Source organism: Pipistrellus hanaki (assembly GCF_964339955.1).
Source record: "Pipistrellus hanaki genome assembly, chromosome: 15".
In the NCBI taxonomy this organism is placed as follows: domain Eukaryota; kingdom Metazoa; phylum Chordata; class Mammalia; order Chiroptera; family Vespertilionidae; genus Pipistrellus; species Pipistrellus hanaki.
In genome coordinates this window covers 1,208,329-1,221,458 of record NC_140517.1, presented here as the reverse complement: position 1 = coordinate 1,221,458, position 13,130 = coordinate 1,208,329, and the positions used below count along the sequence as shown (strand labels likewise).

Genomic DNA, 13,130 nt, shown 5'->3' with positions numbered 1-13,130 from the left:
GTTCACTGCAGAATTCCCCCATTTTCCTGTTTATGTGAGGATTTTTATAAAAAACTGGGCTGGGGCGGGGTGGGGGTGGGGGTGCTGTTTGCTGCAATTCCATCAACTTCCTGTGGATCTTCCACAAAATCACTTTCCCAAAATCAGGAGAACACCTGAATCCATGTCTGAAAGACTATCGTTCGGAGCTAATTTTTAAAAAGAAAAAGGTTAAGGATTCCACACGCGCTCGCTGCAACCCTACCGCGTATAAGCCTTCGCCGCTAAGGAAACACGAGGCTGCAAAAGAGCCGCACTGCGCAGACTCCGCAGGGGCAGCCACGCCCCCTCCTCCTCCCCGCCCCCCAGCAGCAGCGCCCGCTCTCAGGCGCATGCGCCGACCCGGTAGGCGCGCTCAGTGACGTCACGGGCGGCGTCACGCGCCAGCGTCCAGCGCCCGCGACGCCGGTGCGAGCCCGAGCGTGTGGGTCTGCGGACTCCGTGCCGCGCGAGCTCGGGGACGAGGACCCTCTCCACCGCCGACTCCGGCGACAGGGGCCGAGGTGGTCGCGGGCCCCGGAGGGAGGTGGAGGGAGGAGAAGCGCGAGCGGCGCCGATGGAGACGTCATCAGAGCGCACCGGAAGCGGCCTCAGGATGAGGAGTGAGTGGGGCCTCGGGCCTCGGGCTCGGGCGTCGGGGATCGGGCCCCGGGGAGGGAAGAGGGAGGTCAGGGTGCGGGTGCTGGGGAGGGAGAAGGGTCGCTGCGGAGTGCGAGTGGGGCTGTTGTGGGGAATCGCCCCACCTTCCCTCGGGGAAACTGAGGCCCGGCTGGCCCGGCCCCGTCTCAGCCTGGGCTTGGGGTCCGAGCTGGAGGCCGGTTCTCGGGGGCCGCTCAGTGGCGTGGGTGCTACGGGACCGACCAGGGCTTTCGCCCGACTTGGCCGCTCCCTCCCGGGGTGTCGGGGCCCAGGCCTGCCCGGCCTGCCGTCTATGAACGACCCCAATGCGGTGCGGAGCCCGGGGCGCTTGCTGGGCAGTGACACCGCCACCTCCCCCCCCCCCCCCCAACACACACACACACACACACACACACACACCGGCGTTGGCGGAGAGCCGTGCCCCGAGGGGAGCCAGCGCCAGGGCAGCTGCAGGCAGGGGAGTAGGTGACCAGACGTCCCGCTTTTTCAACAATTTGTCCCGCGGCGTTTTAAAAAAGTCCCGAATTGTTAAAAATCGGGACGTCTGGTCACCTTAGTGTAGACACCGTTGACACCGGCCTTTGCGTCGGGGTTCCGAGCCCCGTCTCTGCAGGTGCCTGCCTGTGTGGCCCAGTTAGAATCTCGGTGTGCTCAGTGCATAATAGGAATGATGACCAGTTACAGGATTCTTCACTAGGGATGAGGAGATAACATATGCTGAGTACCAGTGGAATTGTCCATGTAAGAAGCATTCAAACCTGTAGAGAATTTTTGTGAGTTCTGTGAGCCAAACTGATGACAATGGCCGGGAAGCAAAATCTTAACGGATCCTGAAAAATGGCAGTTTGCACCCTATTTGTTGCATTACAGTCAAAAGAGGAAGCAGGCCGAAACCAATGTGGCTCAGTGGATAGAGCGTCGGCCTGCGGACTGAAAGGTCCCAGGTTCAATTCCGGTCAAGGGCATGTACCTTGGTTACGGGCAAATCCCCAGGGAGGGTGTGCAGGAGACGGCTGATCGATGTTTCTAACTCTCTATCCCTCTCTTTTCCTCTCTCTAAGAAATAAAATATATATATGTATATATATATTAAAAAAAAACTTCCTTATCCTGCTAACGGACATCTTAGTCCTGTACTTCTTGTACAGAGGTGGGCACTGGATGGTTAACAGTCAACAGTTAACAGTGGGGGGAATCTGGTCTCCCCACCGGCTGGGCCCCTGTGCTTGGAGGGGTCGGGAGGAAGGGTTGACGCATTCCAAGGGTCTGTTCCCGTAGGTGCAGACTGTAGACAGGCCCGAGTAAGGTACCGATGGGCTTTTTCAGGGAAGGTTCCGGCTAGGGCCTGACTACCCGCCATAACGGCCGATAGTTAAACAGTGCTCATTTCAGCCCCTCCTGTGCGGTCACAGGAGGTCTCTGCGTCGGTAAGGCTGCCACGCAGGCCTCCCGGGAGCTGTCAGGTGGAGTGTGTTAAGCCCGTGCAGCTCCAGGTGTGGTCTGCTGCCCAGTTAGAAACATCGATGAGAGAGAATCATCTATCAGTTGCCTCTTGCACACCCCATACTGGGGATGTGCCCGCAACGAAGGTACATGCCCTTGACCGGAATCGAACCCGGGACCCTTCAGTCCGCAGGCGGGCGCTCTATCCACTGAGCCACACCGGTTTCGGCGAGAAGCACCTCCTGAAGCCCGCCCTGGGGTCTCTGTGATGGACGGGACCCCGGGCAGGGTGAGAGCGTCCATGACAGCCTCGCCTCCTGTCCGGAGAAGCACTGCTCTGTTCAGCGTTGGCAGGGCGCCGCCTCGGGCCTTCCGCCAGCAGGAATCATCTGTGTCCGTTTTCCGTCCGCAGGCGGAGTCTACCACGCCCTCTCCCAGAAGGAGGCCAAGGAGCTGGATGTCCAGGTAGGCGGGCGGGGGACAGCCAGCGGTGTGTGTGGTCGGGGAGCAGCCCGCCTGCGAGGGCCCGGGTCCGGGTGGGGCTGTGCCTCGCAGAGCAGTGAGCCCCCCCTCCCCTGTCCCACCAGCGCCCCGGAGCCCAGCGCGCCGAGGCCTTCCTGCAGGCCTTCCTGCGGCGCTGCACGCCGCACATGAGCCCGCGCGCCCGCGAGGACCAGCTGCAGCGCAAGGCCGTGGTGCTGGACTACTGCGCCCGCCCGAGGCGGCGGGAGCCGAGGCGGCGGCCCCGGGGCCTGTCCGCGCGGCAGAGGAGGGCGCTGCGCCTCTTCGACATTAAGCCGGAGCAGCAGAGGTAGGCTTTCCCGCCCGCCTTCCCGCCTGGTGCAGCCTCCCGCTGCCGCCACCAGGGGGCAGCCTTCCTTTACCAACGGGACTGGGTTTGGTTTGGCTTTTACTAGGGAGGCTGGTGAGTGGCTGGCTTCTGTCCCAGCCCTAATCGGACCTGCCTGGAGTGCGTCTGTTGCCCATGGCAACAGGCTGGCTGTCTTCCAGGTCTTTAGAAAAGAGCAGCTGAGACTTCTTAATCTGTATCTCTAGAAGCTTCTCACAGCAGCAGGCAGAGTCGCCCAAGTGTCCGGAAGCCTCCGGGAGGGACGTGGCCCTCTTAGCGGGAGCGGCTCCTGCCTCCTGCCGGCCGCCTCCTTGGCCGCCTCTGGGTGTGGGTGCCTTGGGACTATAGATGTCCGCTCCAGACGGTAGCCAGCAGCTCGCACACCCACGGGACAGTCTCTCACCCTGCCCCTGGCATCTGGCGACATCAGCTGGGTTTGGGGCAGGGCAGCTGTCTGTCTCAGGGGCCCCCTTCAAGTTTGAGCTGAGGTTCTCCGCTCTCTGACCCACCGTCCAGGTAGAGGGCTCCCCAGAGGCGCCGGGACGTGTGACGGAGGCCCGAGGAGAGCCTCCGGGGTCCTCTGCTCCGCGCCCTCCCCTGCCAGGCAGACCTGTCACGTCCCCAGTCCTGGGTGACAGCCAGCAGCTCAGCGTCCTGACGCGAGGGGCCTGAGGAGCAGGCCCACAGCCCGAGGGGGTTTCTCTTGGAGGAGGAGGAGGAGGAGGAGGAGGAGGAGGAGGAGGAGGAGGAGGCCGGGTGCTGGTGCCGGGGCCGTGCAGGGGGGCCCACCGCCTCGGCCCAGGCAGCGTGGCCCCGTGTGTCCGGCTGCTCCGGCATCCTAGGCACTGCCTCGAGGCCTGCGCTCCAGCTGTCACAGCGGTGTCCCCGGCAGGGAGGGGGAGAGGCCGGGAAGGCGCACCTTCCTGGTCTGGCTAGCAGGGACGGGCCTCCAGAGGGCCCGCCGGCAGGAGACGGCTGAGGGTGGAGGCAGTGACCGCGGTGGTGGCCCCGGCGTCCGCAGCGGAAGCCGAGCGCTGTGCTCGGACGGGTCTTTGCGCTCAGTGCCTCGCTCCCGCCCTCTGACTCCGCAGATACCACCTCTTCCTGCCCCTGCACGAGCTCTGGAAACAGTACATCCGGGACCTGTGCAACGGCCTCAGGCCAGACACGTGAGTTCCGTTTCTGAAGCCTTGCCCTTCGGGGGAGCCCATGCCTCTCGGACCCTGGCCCTGGCCCTGGCCCTGGCCCTGGCGGCTGTAGATGCAGCCTGGGAGCCCGCTTCCAGAGCTCTGTGTCCGGCAGACGGTGAGGCTTCTGTCTGCCCCACAGGCAGCCCCAGGCGATCCAGGCCAAGCTGTTGAAGGCAGATCTCCATGGCGCCATTGTTTCCGGTAAGGGCCTGAGAGCGGGTGGCACCGGGGCAGCATTGCGGGGTCAGGGGTCAGGGGGCTAGAGTGTTCCTGCCGGGGATGTCAGCGCTGGGCGGAGAGACATCCTCTGTCTCTGCCCTCACCACGCAGCCCCGACTGCCGCCTGGAGGGCGTGGGACACGTGTGACGTGGCTCACGAATCCCGCCCGCACCCCGGCCTGCGGGCCCCAAGGACCCCTGTGGGCTGTCGCAGAGCCGCAGGCAGAGGCGGGAAGTGGGCCTCCCGCCCTCGGTGCCGGCCCGCACTCCCCGCTGGGCAGGCCTGAGCTGGACCCTCTCCTTTGCAGTCACCAAGTCCAAGTGCCCCTCCTACGTGGGGGTCACAGGGATCCTCCTGCAGGAAACCAAGCACGTCTTCAAGGTCCTCACCGAGGAAGACCGCCTGAAAGGTGCGCTGTCCGCCTCGCCGCTCGCCGTGGCCGCTCGCCTCGGCAGCACCCGCTCCCGGGACCTGCAGGGACCGCGCCTGCCCCTGGGGTGCAGGAGCCGCGCCCTTGGCCGTGAGTCTGTGGGTCTGGGGGGCCTGCGAGGCCCCCCGCATCTAGCGAGGGGCATGACCCACGCACGCGCAAAGGAAATTCAGATCCATACGTGTGGGTTTGGTTCCTTTACCTTTTTTTTTAATGTTACCTTTTTTTTTCTTTAAATATTTTTTATTGATTTTGTACAGAGAGGAAGGGAGTTAGAAACATTGATGAGAGAGAGTCATCGATCAGCTGCCTCTTGCACACCCCCTACTGGGGATATGCCGGCAACCAAGGTACATGCATGCCCTTGACCGGAATCGAACCCGGGACCCTTCAGTCCCCAAGCCAACGCTCTACCCATTGCGCCAAACCAGTTTCGGCTAATGTTACCTTTCTTTAAAAAATATTTTTTAATTGATTTCAGAAAGGAAGGGAGAGAGACAACGAAATATCATGGATGGAGAGTCATGGATCGGCTGCCTCCTGCCCGCTCCGCACTGGGGATGGAGCCCGCAAACTGGTCACGTGCCCTGACCAGGAATCGAACCCTGACCTGGCTCATGGGTCGACACTTAAGCCACCGAGCCACGCCGGCGAGCGGCTCCTTTAATTTGGAGCTGGCTTTCCTTCCGCCGCCCTGCATCCCCCTGTGGGTCTTCGGCTCTGGTTTCCACTCCGGGCGTGGTCAGTGTTTCCGCCGAGCGGAGCCCCCCGAAGCTCTGGGAGACCTGGGGGGGAGGCCAGGGCTGGGAGGGAGACCTGGGGGTGCGGACCGGGGCGGTGCTGGTGCTGACCGCCGGGGGCTGAGCTCTGGGTGGGACCGGGTGACCTGGCCGCGCAGGGTGATCCCGAGGGCCGGGTTTCCTGTGAGCTCGTCCCAGAACCTCCGTGGGCGTGACTGCGGGCGGGCGGCTGGGCTTGCTGCCGGGCCCCCATGCGTCTCCCGCTCCCCGCAGTGATCCCCAAGCTGGGCTGCGTGTTCTCCGTGGAAACCGACGGCTTCATCTCCTACATTCACGGGAGCAAATTCCAGCTTCGGTCGAGTGAGCGGTCCGCCAAGAAGTTCAAAGCGAAGGGAACCATGGACCTGTGAGCGCTGCGGCCCATGGGTCGCGGCTGAGAGGAACGCGGCCCCAGGCCCGGCTCTGGGGAGACCACCCCCATCGGCAGGACACCTGGAAGAAACGCCTGGCGTCCGGGAGCAGGGTGCATCCTCCCGGGGCCTGCGTGTCCCTTCCTCCCAGGAGAGGGGGGCGGGAGACACCCAGGGGCCCTGTGGCTCGAGGGCGCCAGCTCTGCCCGTCCTGAGTCTGCGTGCCCTGGGACGCGGGCTGTTTGTGATAATAAAACGCGCGAGGCCTTGGCTCCGGATTCCGGGGCTCCTGCAGTGCAGCAGGTGGGAGGTGGGGCCAGGGCAGGGCCGCTCAGGCCTCATCTCCGCTCTGCAGACATGCCACAGGCGCGGGTCCCGGCTCTGTTCTGTGTCGGGTCTGGAAACAGCTGAACCCCCACCCTGCCCTCCCTCGGGCCTGGGTGGGCAGAGGGGGCTCCCTGGAGGGGGCTCCAGTCCGAGCGGCTGTGGGATTTGAAGAACGTGGTCACCTCCAGGCGCAGGGGGGACCCGGGGCCACAGGAGGAGAGGTGGGCAGGGGCGTGGGGCTCTGGCTGCCAGTCCCGAACGCCCAGGAGGTGCTGGGCTCGGCCGCTGAGTGGGAGGGGAGCTGCAGGAGCCGCTGGGGAAGTTCCAGTCCCTGGGCCAGGGCACCTTCCCTGGCCGTGCACCGTCCTGAAGTCGGGGCCTCAGTGTCACCCTCTGTCCAGGGGGCCAGCAGGCAATGGGCATTTCCTGGAGAGGCCCCGGGACTTCCCGCACCGGCACGGCAGCCAGGTCCTGGGCTGCCGGGGGGCCAGGGGGCTTCGCGTCCTCTGTGACCCAGCTGCTCCCCTGTCACTGACATTTGGGGACCGTGGGCTCCAGATGGTGTCTGATGTCCCTCCAGCTCGGGCGTCTGGGCTGAGAAGGGTCAGCCGCCTCACACGGGCTCAGAGGAAACTGAAGAGCTCCGGACAGCGGCCTGTCCTCACCGCGATGGCGTTCCACCGCTGCAGTGCCCGATTAAGACCGTCTCTGATGTCAACTTAATCAGGGCTTCTGCTAGAGCTGTGTTGGAATTGTCCATTTAATTACCCGCACGGCCCTTAATGGGTGTCTTAAACAGGCGTCCTGAACAAGAGCAGGAGACTGGGTAGAAACACACACACAACGCACACGCATGGCAAGGTGCGCACACAATACACCGCGTGTCATGTTGCGTGCTGGAATTCGTGGCGCTTTATTATGTACACTCGTCCGCGCTTACCCAAGTCTTCGGCAATCGTTGACAAATGAAGGGGAAGGAATCCTTTGCAAAGACCACGGTTAAACCGTTAACCCAGTGGATGCACATGACATTGATTGACAAGAGGGCGGGGCAGGGGCAGCCAAGAAGGCCTCTTAGGCTGGTACCTGGTTGAGGACCAGCCTGGCGAGGCCTCTTCAGACATAACCAAGTGGAGGTTTTTACAAGGAGATGAGCCCAGGGGCTGAGCACGCCTGAGGGAGCCGGGCAAGTACCTTCAGGCCCGAGGGGGGCTCTGGGCCCAAAGCCACTGCCCCCTCCCAGGACTGATCCTGGGTGAGGGCTCGGGCAGCTTGGGGCCTCCAGCCCCCGGGTCAGGGGAGGGGCCGTCTCCTCCCCATGCTCTTTGGGGGCGGGGGGGGGGGCAGGCCGGCCAAGGAGAGGGGACCTTCGGTGGGGTGGGACCTCTGACCCCTGTGCCCTGGCAGCTGGAGGGCAATGTCTCTGAGACCAAAGGCTCCGTCCTTCCTGAGGCACCAGGTTCCATCCACCCAGTTTTCCCTGCACATGGAGGTGGGGCTCTGACATCCTGGCAGGAGGGTACGCCCTCCCTGGAGGCGGAGCAGCGCCCCCTGGAGGCACAGGGAGGTGGAGCAGCCTGGAAAGGCGGCCTCAGGCGGGCAATCCCAGCTTCCTTCCACGCTGACAGCCGCAGGCCCTGCCTTCCTTTTGTCCCTGGCGGTGGGTGAGGCATCCTTTCAGGAACCCGAGGGGTAAAGACTGGTCAGAACCGTGTGGGTCGCGGACGGGCCGTGCGGTTTGGGAGGCAGGACAGTGTGGGCCTTTGGGGCGGTCGCTGCTCAGAGGTCGTCCTGACCCCCAGGCCACCAGGAGCACAGCTCTTCCTGCCACAGGACTCCTCCCGGCTGCTGGGCCGGTGCCCCTGGCACCCCACGCCCTCCATGAGGCCCCTGGAAGGGACTGGGGGGACAGGGGGTGGTCTCAGGGGCCGCGTAATTCCAGCAGTGCCGGAGGCCAGGCCCCGAACCCTGGGCCCTGAGGGGTCCCAGTCCTGCCGGGGGGCCCGGCCAGAGTCACCTCCACAGCCGAGCGGCTGCCCCCTCCGCCCTGCGTGTCAGGAGCGCGGACGCAGAGCCTGTCCCCGCGGCGGCCTCAGGCCTCTGCTCGGCAGCTTCCCGCGGCGTCTTCGTCAGCATCTCCAGACCATCAGGACCAGCCCAGCCGCGAGGAGCCCCGAGGCAGGAGCCCCCCCTAGTGCCTAGTCTCCGTACTGCACCTCGGCCTGCAGCTCCTTGGTGACGTAGCCCACGAGCAGTGCCAGCAGCTGCTCCTGCAGCGCCTGGCTGCCCATGACCAGCATGGTGAGCTGCACAGCGTCCGTCCACTCCAGGTGCCTGACGATGGCCGTGACCTGGCTGAGCAGCTTCTCCTGCTCGGCGGGCGGCAGCTCCATGAGGATCTGGGGGACCGGCTTAAACTGCCCGCTGGTCATCCAGGCCCCGAGGAGCCCCCCGACGGCGCCCCCTGGGGGACAGAACGCTCCGGTTAGGGGGGCTGTTCACAGGGCCGGCCTCGGGGCTCCTGGGAGCTGTCGCAGGATTTAGGTGGCAGCCCATGACTCGGCCCACAGCCCACTGTCTCCACGCCCGTGGTCGGGGTCCCGGCCTGTGGTCGGGGTCACCTGGGCATCCTGCTCCCGGACTAGAGGGAGCAGCTCACTCGGCCTCCCAGGGACCACGGAAGCGGCCAAACCCCCATTGGCACACTCCGGTCCCCAGATGGGAGGAGGGCTGTGCCCAGGGCAGGTGCATTGTGGGAGACTGGGGGCAGCTTCTCCTGCACAGGCTGGGGCCCGGGGTGGGAGTGGGGGGCAGGGGGGCGCTCTCTGAGCAGCTAACGTGAGCGGCCAGAGGCCTGGGTCCGAGCTCCCCCGTCCCTGCAATCAGACAGGTGCGGCCTACCCAGGGCGCACAGGGCACACCCCTCGGGCAGGGCACCCTCCAGGCCGCACCCACGGCCCCGCAGGAGGAGCCGTGCTGCTGAGACAGGACACGTGTGTGCCCGCACACGTCTGTCCAGAGGCCGTGTCTCACTCAGCTCCCAGCCCTCCCTCGGGTGGCAGCTCCCGTGAGGCCCCTGTGGACAGAGGCCTTCGTGCCCCCCCCTCTGCCCCCCGGGCCCTGCACTCACCGACGGCCAGTCCCGGCGGGCCCCCGACCAGGCCCCCGACAAAGGCCACGGCGCTGGTGAGCAGGGCGCCCCGCCCCGCGTGCTTGACGGCCGCCTTCATCTTCCTGGCCTCCGAGAGGGAGCACAGCAGCCGCATGGCCTCGTCCACCATCAGGGGCATGGCGCGCCCGCCGCCGCCGGACGGAGGGTGCCCACGGGTCAGCGCTCCCGCCCGAAGCTCGCTCTTCGCCGCGTCCAGGGCGGACCCGCTCCGGGAGGACCGTCACGTGACCAGCCCTCCGTCACCGAGAAAGCGGAGGCCGGAAGTCCGTAAGCGAACAGGTGCGGCCCGTGGCTCAGGGATTGAGCGTCGACCTAGGAACCAGGAGGTCAGGGTTCGATTCCCCGTCAGGGCACACACCTGGGTTGCGGGCTCCATCCCAGTGAAGGAGGCAGCCGGTCCATGATTCTCTCATCACTGATGTTCCTCTTGCTCCCTCCCTCCTTCTCCTTTCCTCTCTGAAGTCAAGAGGAAAAAAAACCGCAGGAAAGACAACCTGCCTCCACTCCTGGGCCGGCCAGAGGAGAAAAGATTCCAGCATTCCCGGGACCCGGGCACACGGGTCCCTACGGAGCAGGCCCTGGCCTTTGGACCGGGTGACAGCGCCTCTGGGGTCAGGAGGCTGGTAGCCGAGCTGGCAGGGGGGGTGGGGCGGGCGGGGCGGGGCGGGCTCTGGGAAATAAAACCAAAGCTGAGCTATTTCCAGCTGGAGCTGAGGCCAAGCCCAGCTGGCACCTCCCTCCCTCCCCCTCCCGCTCCAGGGGGCACTTCCTCCCCCTCCTCCCCCCCCTGCCCCTCTGAGAGGCTGACTCATGCTGACAGCTGCCAAGGAGGCCACAGGGCACAGGGCAGCCTCCAGCTCCCTGCCTGTGGGTCGATGACGGTTTTTGAACTCGGGCAACGCGGACCCGTCTCCAATGTGCAACGGTCCTCCCGGTCCCGGGGGAAAACGGGGAGTCCTCAGATCAAACCCGGACCTGCCCCCCCCCCCCCCCCCCCGGCAGGGTTCCGGAACTTCTCGCAGGCCCAGGAGAGCCGAGTCCCTGGGCCAGTGCCTGGGACCTTCTGTATGTTTTATATTCGTGTACTTTCCATCGATGTCCGAGGGGAAGGGGAGGAAGCGAGAGAGACACCCTGAGAGAATCATGGCCCAGCCGCCTCCTGCACGCCCCCACCGGGGACCCATCCCACAACCCGGGCCTGTGCCCTGACAGGAATGGACCCGTGACCTCCAGCTGGAGCCACGCCGGCCGGGCCCGGGACATTCCCCAGATCAGGGTCCCCCAGGGCACAGCCCCCTGAAGGTCAGGTCAGCCAGCAGCCTGGCGGGGGTCGCTGCCTTCCCAGGAGCCAGGGGGTCTCCAGCCGCACCCGGGAGGCAAGACCCAAGGGCCTGACCCGGACCCGGCGTCCATGGCTCCGTCCTCGAGGCAGAAATTGCAAAAGGGCATCAGCCGGACGAGTCTGTCTGCCAGGAGGGGTTTGAGGTGACCCGGGGGGGGGGGGCCCCTGGGGCTGGCCATTAGCTGGGGGGGGGTCCTGGACCCCCAAGCCCCTCCGACTCCCCTGCGGCCCAGAGAGCTGTGTGCGGAGAGAACAGAAAGCAGTCTGTCCTGGCGGAGGACCAGGGGCTGGAAGCGGAAACTGGGGTCCCGGGGTGAGTGCTCTGCACCAGCGACAGCGTACCCTCCCGGCTCAGAGACGCCCCGACCCCGGTCCCTCATCGCAACACCATCTGGGCCTGGGAGGGAGGGAAGGGGCTATGGTAGCGTTTGGTGACTTCCAGGCCGGAGCCGGGACTCCCCGAGAGCTACCTGTCCCGCGCAGACCCTGCCTGGTGCTCCCCGTGAACGGCCGTTCCTTTCTAGGGGGACGGCTGCTGGCGTTTACAGGGGGGGGTGGCCTGGCCCCTCGGAGCCCGTGTCTGGAAAGCCAGGAGGGAAGGCCGCAGGGACCTGCCTTCCCCGAAACCCGGGCCGCAGCTGAGCATGCCCTTCCAGCCCTCTTTTTAAAAAAATATTTTATTGATTTTTTTTACAGAGAGGAAGGGAGAGGGATAGAGAGAAACATTGATGAGAGAGAAGCATCCATCAGCCGCCTCCTGCACACCCACTCCTGGGGATGTGCCCGCAACCAAGGCACATGCTCTTGACCAGAATCGAACCCGGGACCCTTCAGTTCGCAGGCCGGCGCTCTGACCACTGAGCCACACCGGCTTCGGCCCGGCTCTCAAGAAGCTTCCAGGCCCGGCCCCACCGCACCCTCCTCCGGCGCTGACAGACCTCGGGGTCCCCTCCCGGGTCCCCCCAGCCCTCCTGGGGGCCCCGCCGGTTCGCAGGTGCCGCCGGGACCCCATACCCCCCCCCCAGGCCCGCACCCCGCGCCCCGCGCCCGGTACCTGGGCTGCGGCAGGAAGAGGCGCCGGTCCCCGGGAGGTCACAGCGCCTCCCCGGCCCGTGCGGCGCGTGACGGGCGTGGCGCCGGGTCCCGCGGGGCCGGGGTCAGCCCCCCGCCGGCGCTTCCGCTTCCTCCTGCGCCGCCCGCCGGCCCCTCCCGCCGGAGCCGGAGCCGCAGCCGCTGCCTCCCGGACCGGACCCGGGTCACCCGGCGGAGCGCTCCGCGCAGGCCCCGCCCCCGCCCTCCCCCTTCCGCTCGGGGCGCGGGACCTTCCGGTCGCCCCGGAGCGCGGAGCTGCGGGACCGGGTCCTCAGCCGCAGTCGGGTCCCTGGTCGCCGGCCTCCCGGGAGGACCCCCTGCCCTCCGACCCGGCCCAGCCCCCGACCGCTGTGAGGCCCCAGGGCCCCCTGCCCTTCGCCCCGCCCCACACGGCGCCCCCGTCCCCCTGGGCTTGGGCCTCGGGCCTCGGGCCCAGGGACCCACCTCCTCCCGGCCCCACGCACAGGGCCTGGGAGGGAGGGAAGGGGCTACGCTAGCGTTTGGTGACTTCCAGGCCGGAGCCGGAAGGTAGGGCCTGAAGGCCTGGGGGCGTCAAAGGCCAAGGGCGGCTTCACTCCTGGGCCCCAGGACCAGGTGATGGCGGGGAGCCTGGAGCAGGCAAGGGGCCTGAGGGTTGTGGGGTGACAGGGTCTCCCAGATCCCCGAATCCCCAAACTAGAGATTGCTCGTCATACCAGCACCCCTCAGTGCTGGGTGAACAGCGGTCACATTGTTCCCTCAGGGAATCCTGGCAGGAAAACCAGTCTGCACCTGCTCCGTTGGGGCTGGTTTAGGTTCAACTACACATTACATGTCAGCAACAATGTAACTAACTACACAGTACATGTCAGCAACAATGTAACCACACAATAATGTTAGCAACAATGTAACAACAACAATGTAAAAACAGTGTAACAACTAACCACACATGACTTGCATGGGCCCTGCCCTTTGAGCACCTTTCCCATCGCAGTGTTACGGGGCCTGTGCTGGGTGCTGGTAGGTGTAGCCCACACACACGTCCCCTCGTGCTGCGGCGGCTGCGGGTCCGCACCCTGATACGCCGGGCAGGCGCGTGGTCCGGGAGCCAGTGCATCCGGGCGTGTGCACACCACAGAGCTGCCCGGCCACGCGTGTCCGGAGTGCGTGCCCACGGCAGTGACGCCGGCTGCACAGCTGTGCACAGTCTCCACCCTGTTCTGGAGCTGCCATCAGCGCACAGCAGGCTCGGTTTGT

At 65.7% G+C, this 13,130-nt stretch overlaps 2 protein-coding genes across 5 annotated transcripts; one reads left to right on the top strand and one right to left on the bottom strand.

Annotated features, from left to right (window-relative positions):
- Positions 1 to 387: 387 nt before the first annotated feature.
- On the top strand, positions 388 to 6,239 carry POP4 (POP4 homolog, ribonuclease P/MRP subunit). 3 transcript variants are annotated; one of them, XM_084905522.1, is made up of 7 exons: positions 388 to 641; positions 2,534 to 2,586; positions 2,709 to 2,932; positions 4,063 to 4,140; positions 4,301 to 4,362; positions 4,689 to 4,901; positions 5,825 to 6,239. In XM_084905522.1, exons 1-7 carry the CDS (start codon positions 596 to 598, stop codon positions 5,959 to 5,961), a joined length of 813 nt encoding a protein of 270 aa, XP_084761648.1. In that variant the 5' UTR covers positions 388 to 595; the 3' UTR covers positions 5,962 to 6,239. The 3 variants fall into 3 exon arrangements, with proteins under 3 accessions (XP_084761648.1, XP_084761649.1, XP_084761650.1); XM_084905523.1 differs by having other exon boundaries at positions 392 to 641; positions 4,689 to 4,790; XM_084905524.1 differs by lacking the exon at positions 388 to 641 and adding an exon at positions 1,331 to 1,419.
- Positions 6,240 to 6,913: 674 nt separating this feature from the next.
- LOC311633204 (protein C19orf12 homolog) lies at positions 6,914 to 12,065 on the bottom strand. 2 transcript variants are annotated; one of them, XM_084905528.1, is made up of 3 exons: positions 11,857 to 12,065; positions 9,419 to 9,772; positions 6,914 to 8,752 (listed from the first exon to the last, which is right to left on the bottom strand). In XM_084905528.1, exons 2-3 carry the CDS (start codon positions 9,576 to 9,578, stop codon positions 8,487 to 8,489), a joined length of 426 nt encoding a protein of 141 aa, XP_084761654.1. In that variant the 5' UTR covers positions 9,579 to 9,772; positions 11,857 to 12,065; the 3' UTR covers positions 6,914 to 8,486. The 2 variants fall into 2 exon arrangements, with proteins under 2 accessions (XP_084761654.1, XP_084761655.1); XM_084905529.1 differs by lacking the exon at positions 11,857 to 12,065 and having other exon boundaries at positions 9,419 to 10,097.
- Between the last annotated feature and the right edge of the window lie 1,065 nt (positions 12,066 to 13,130).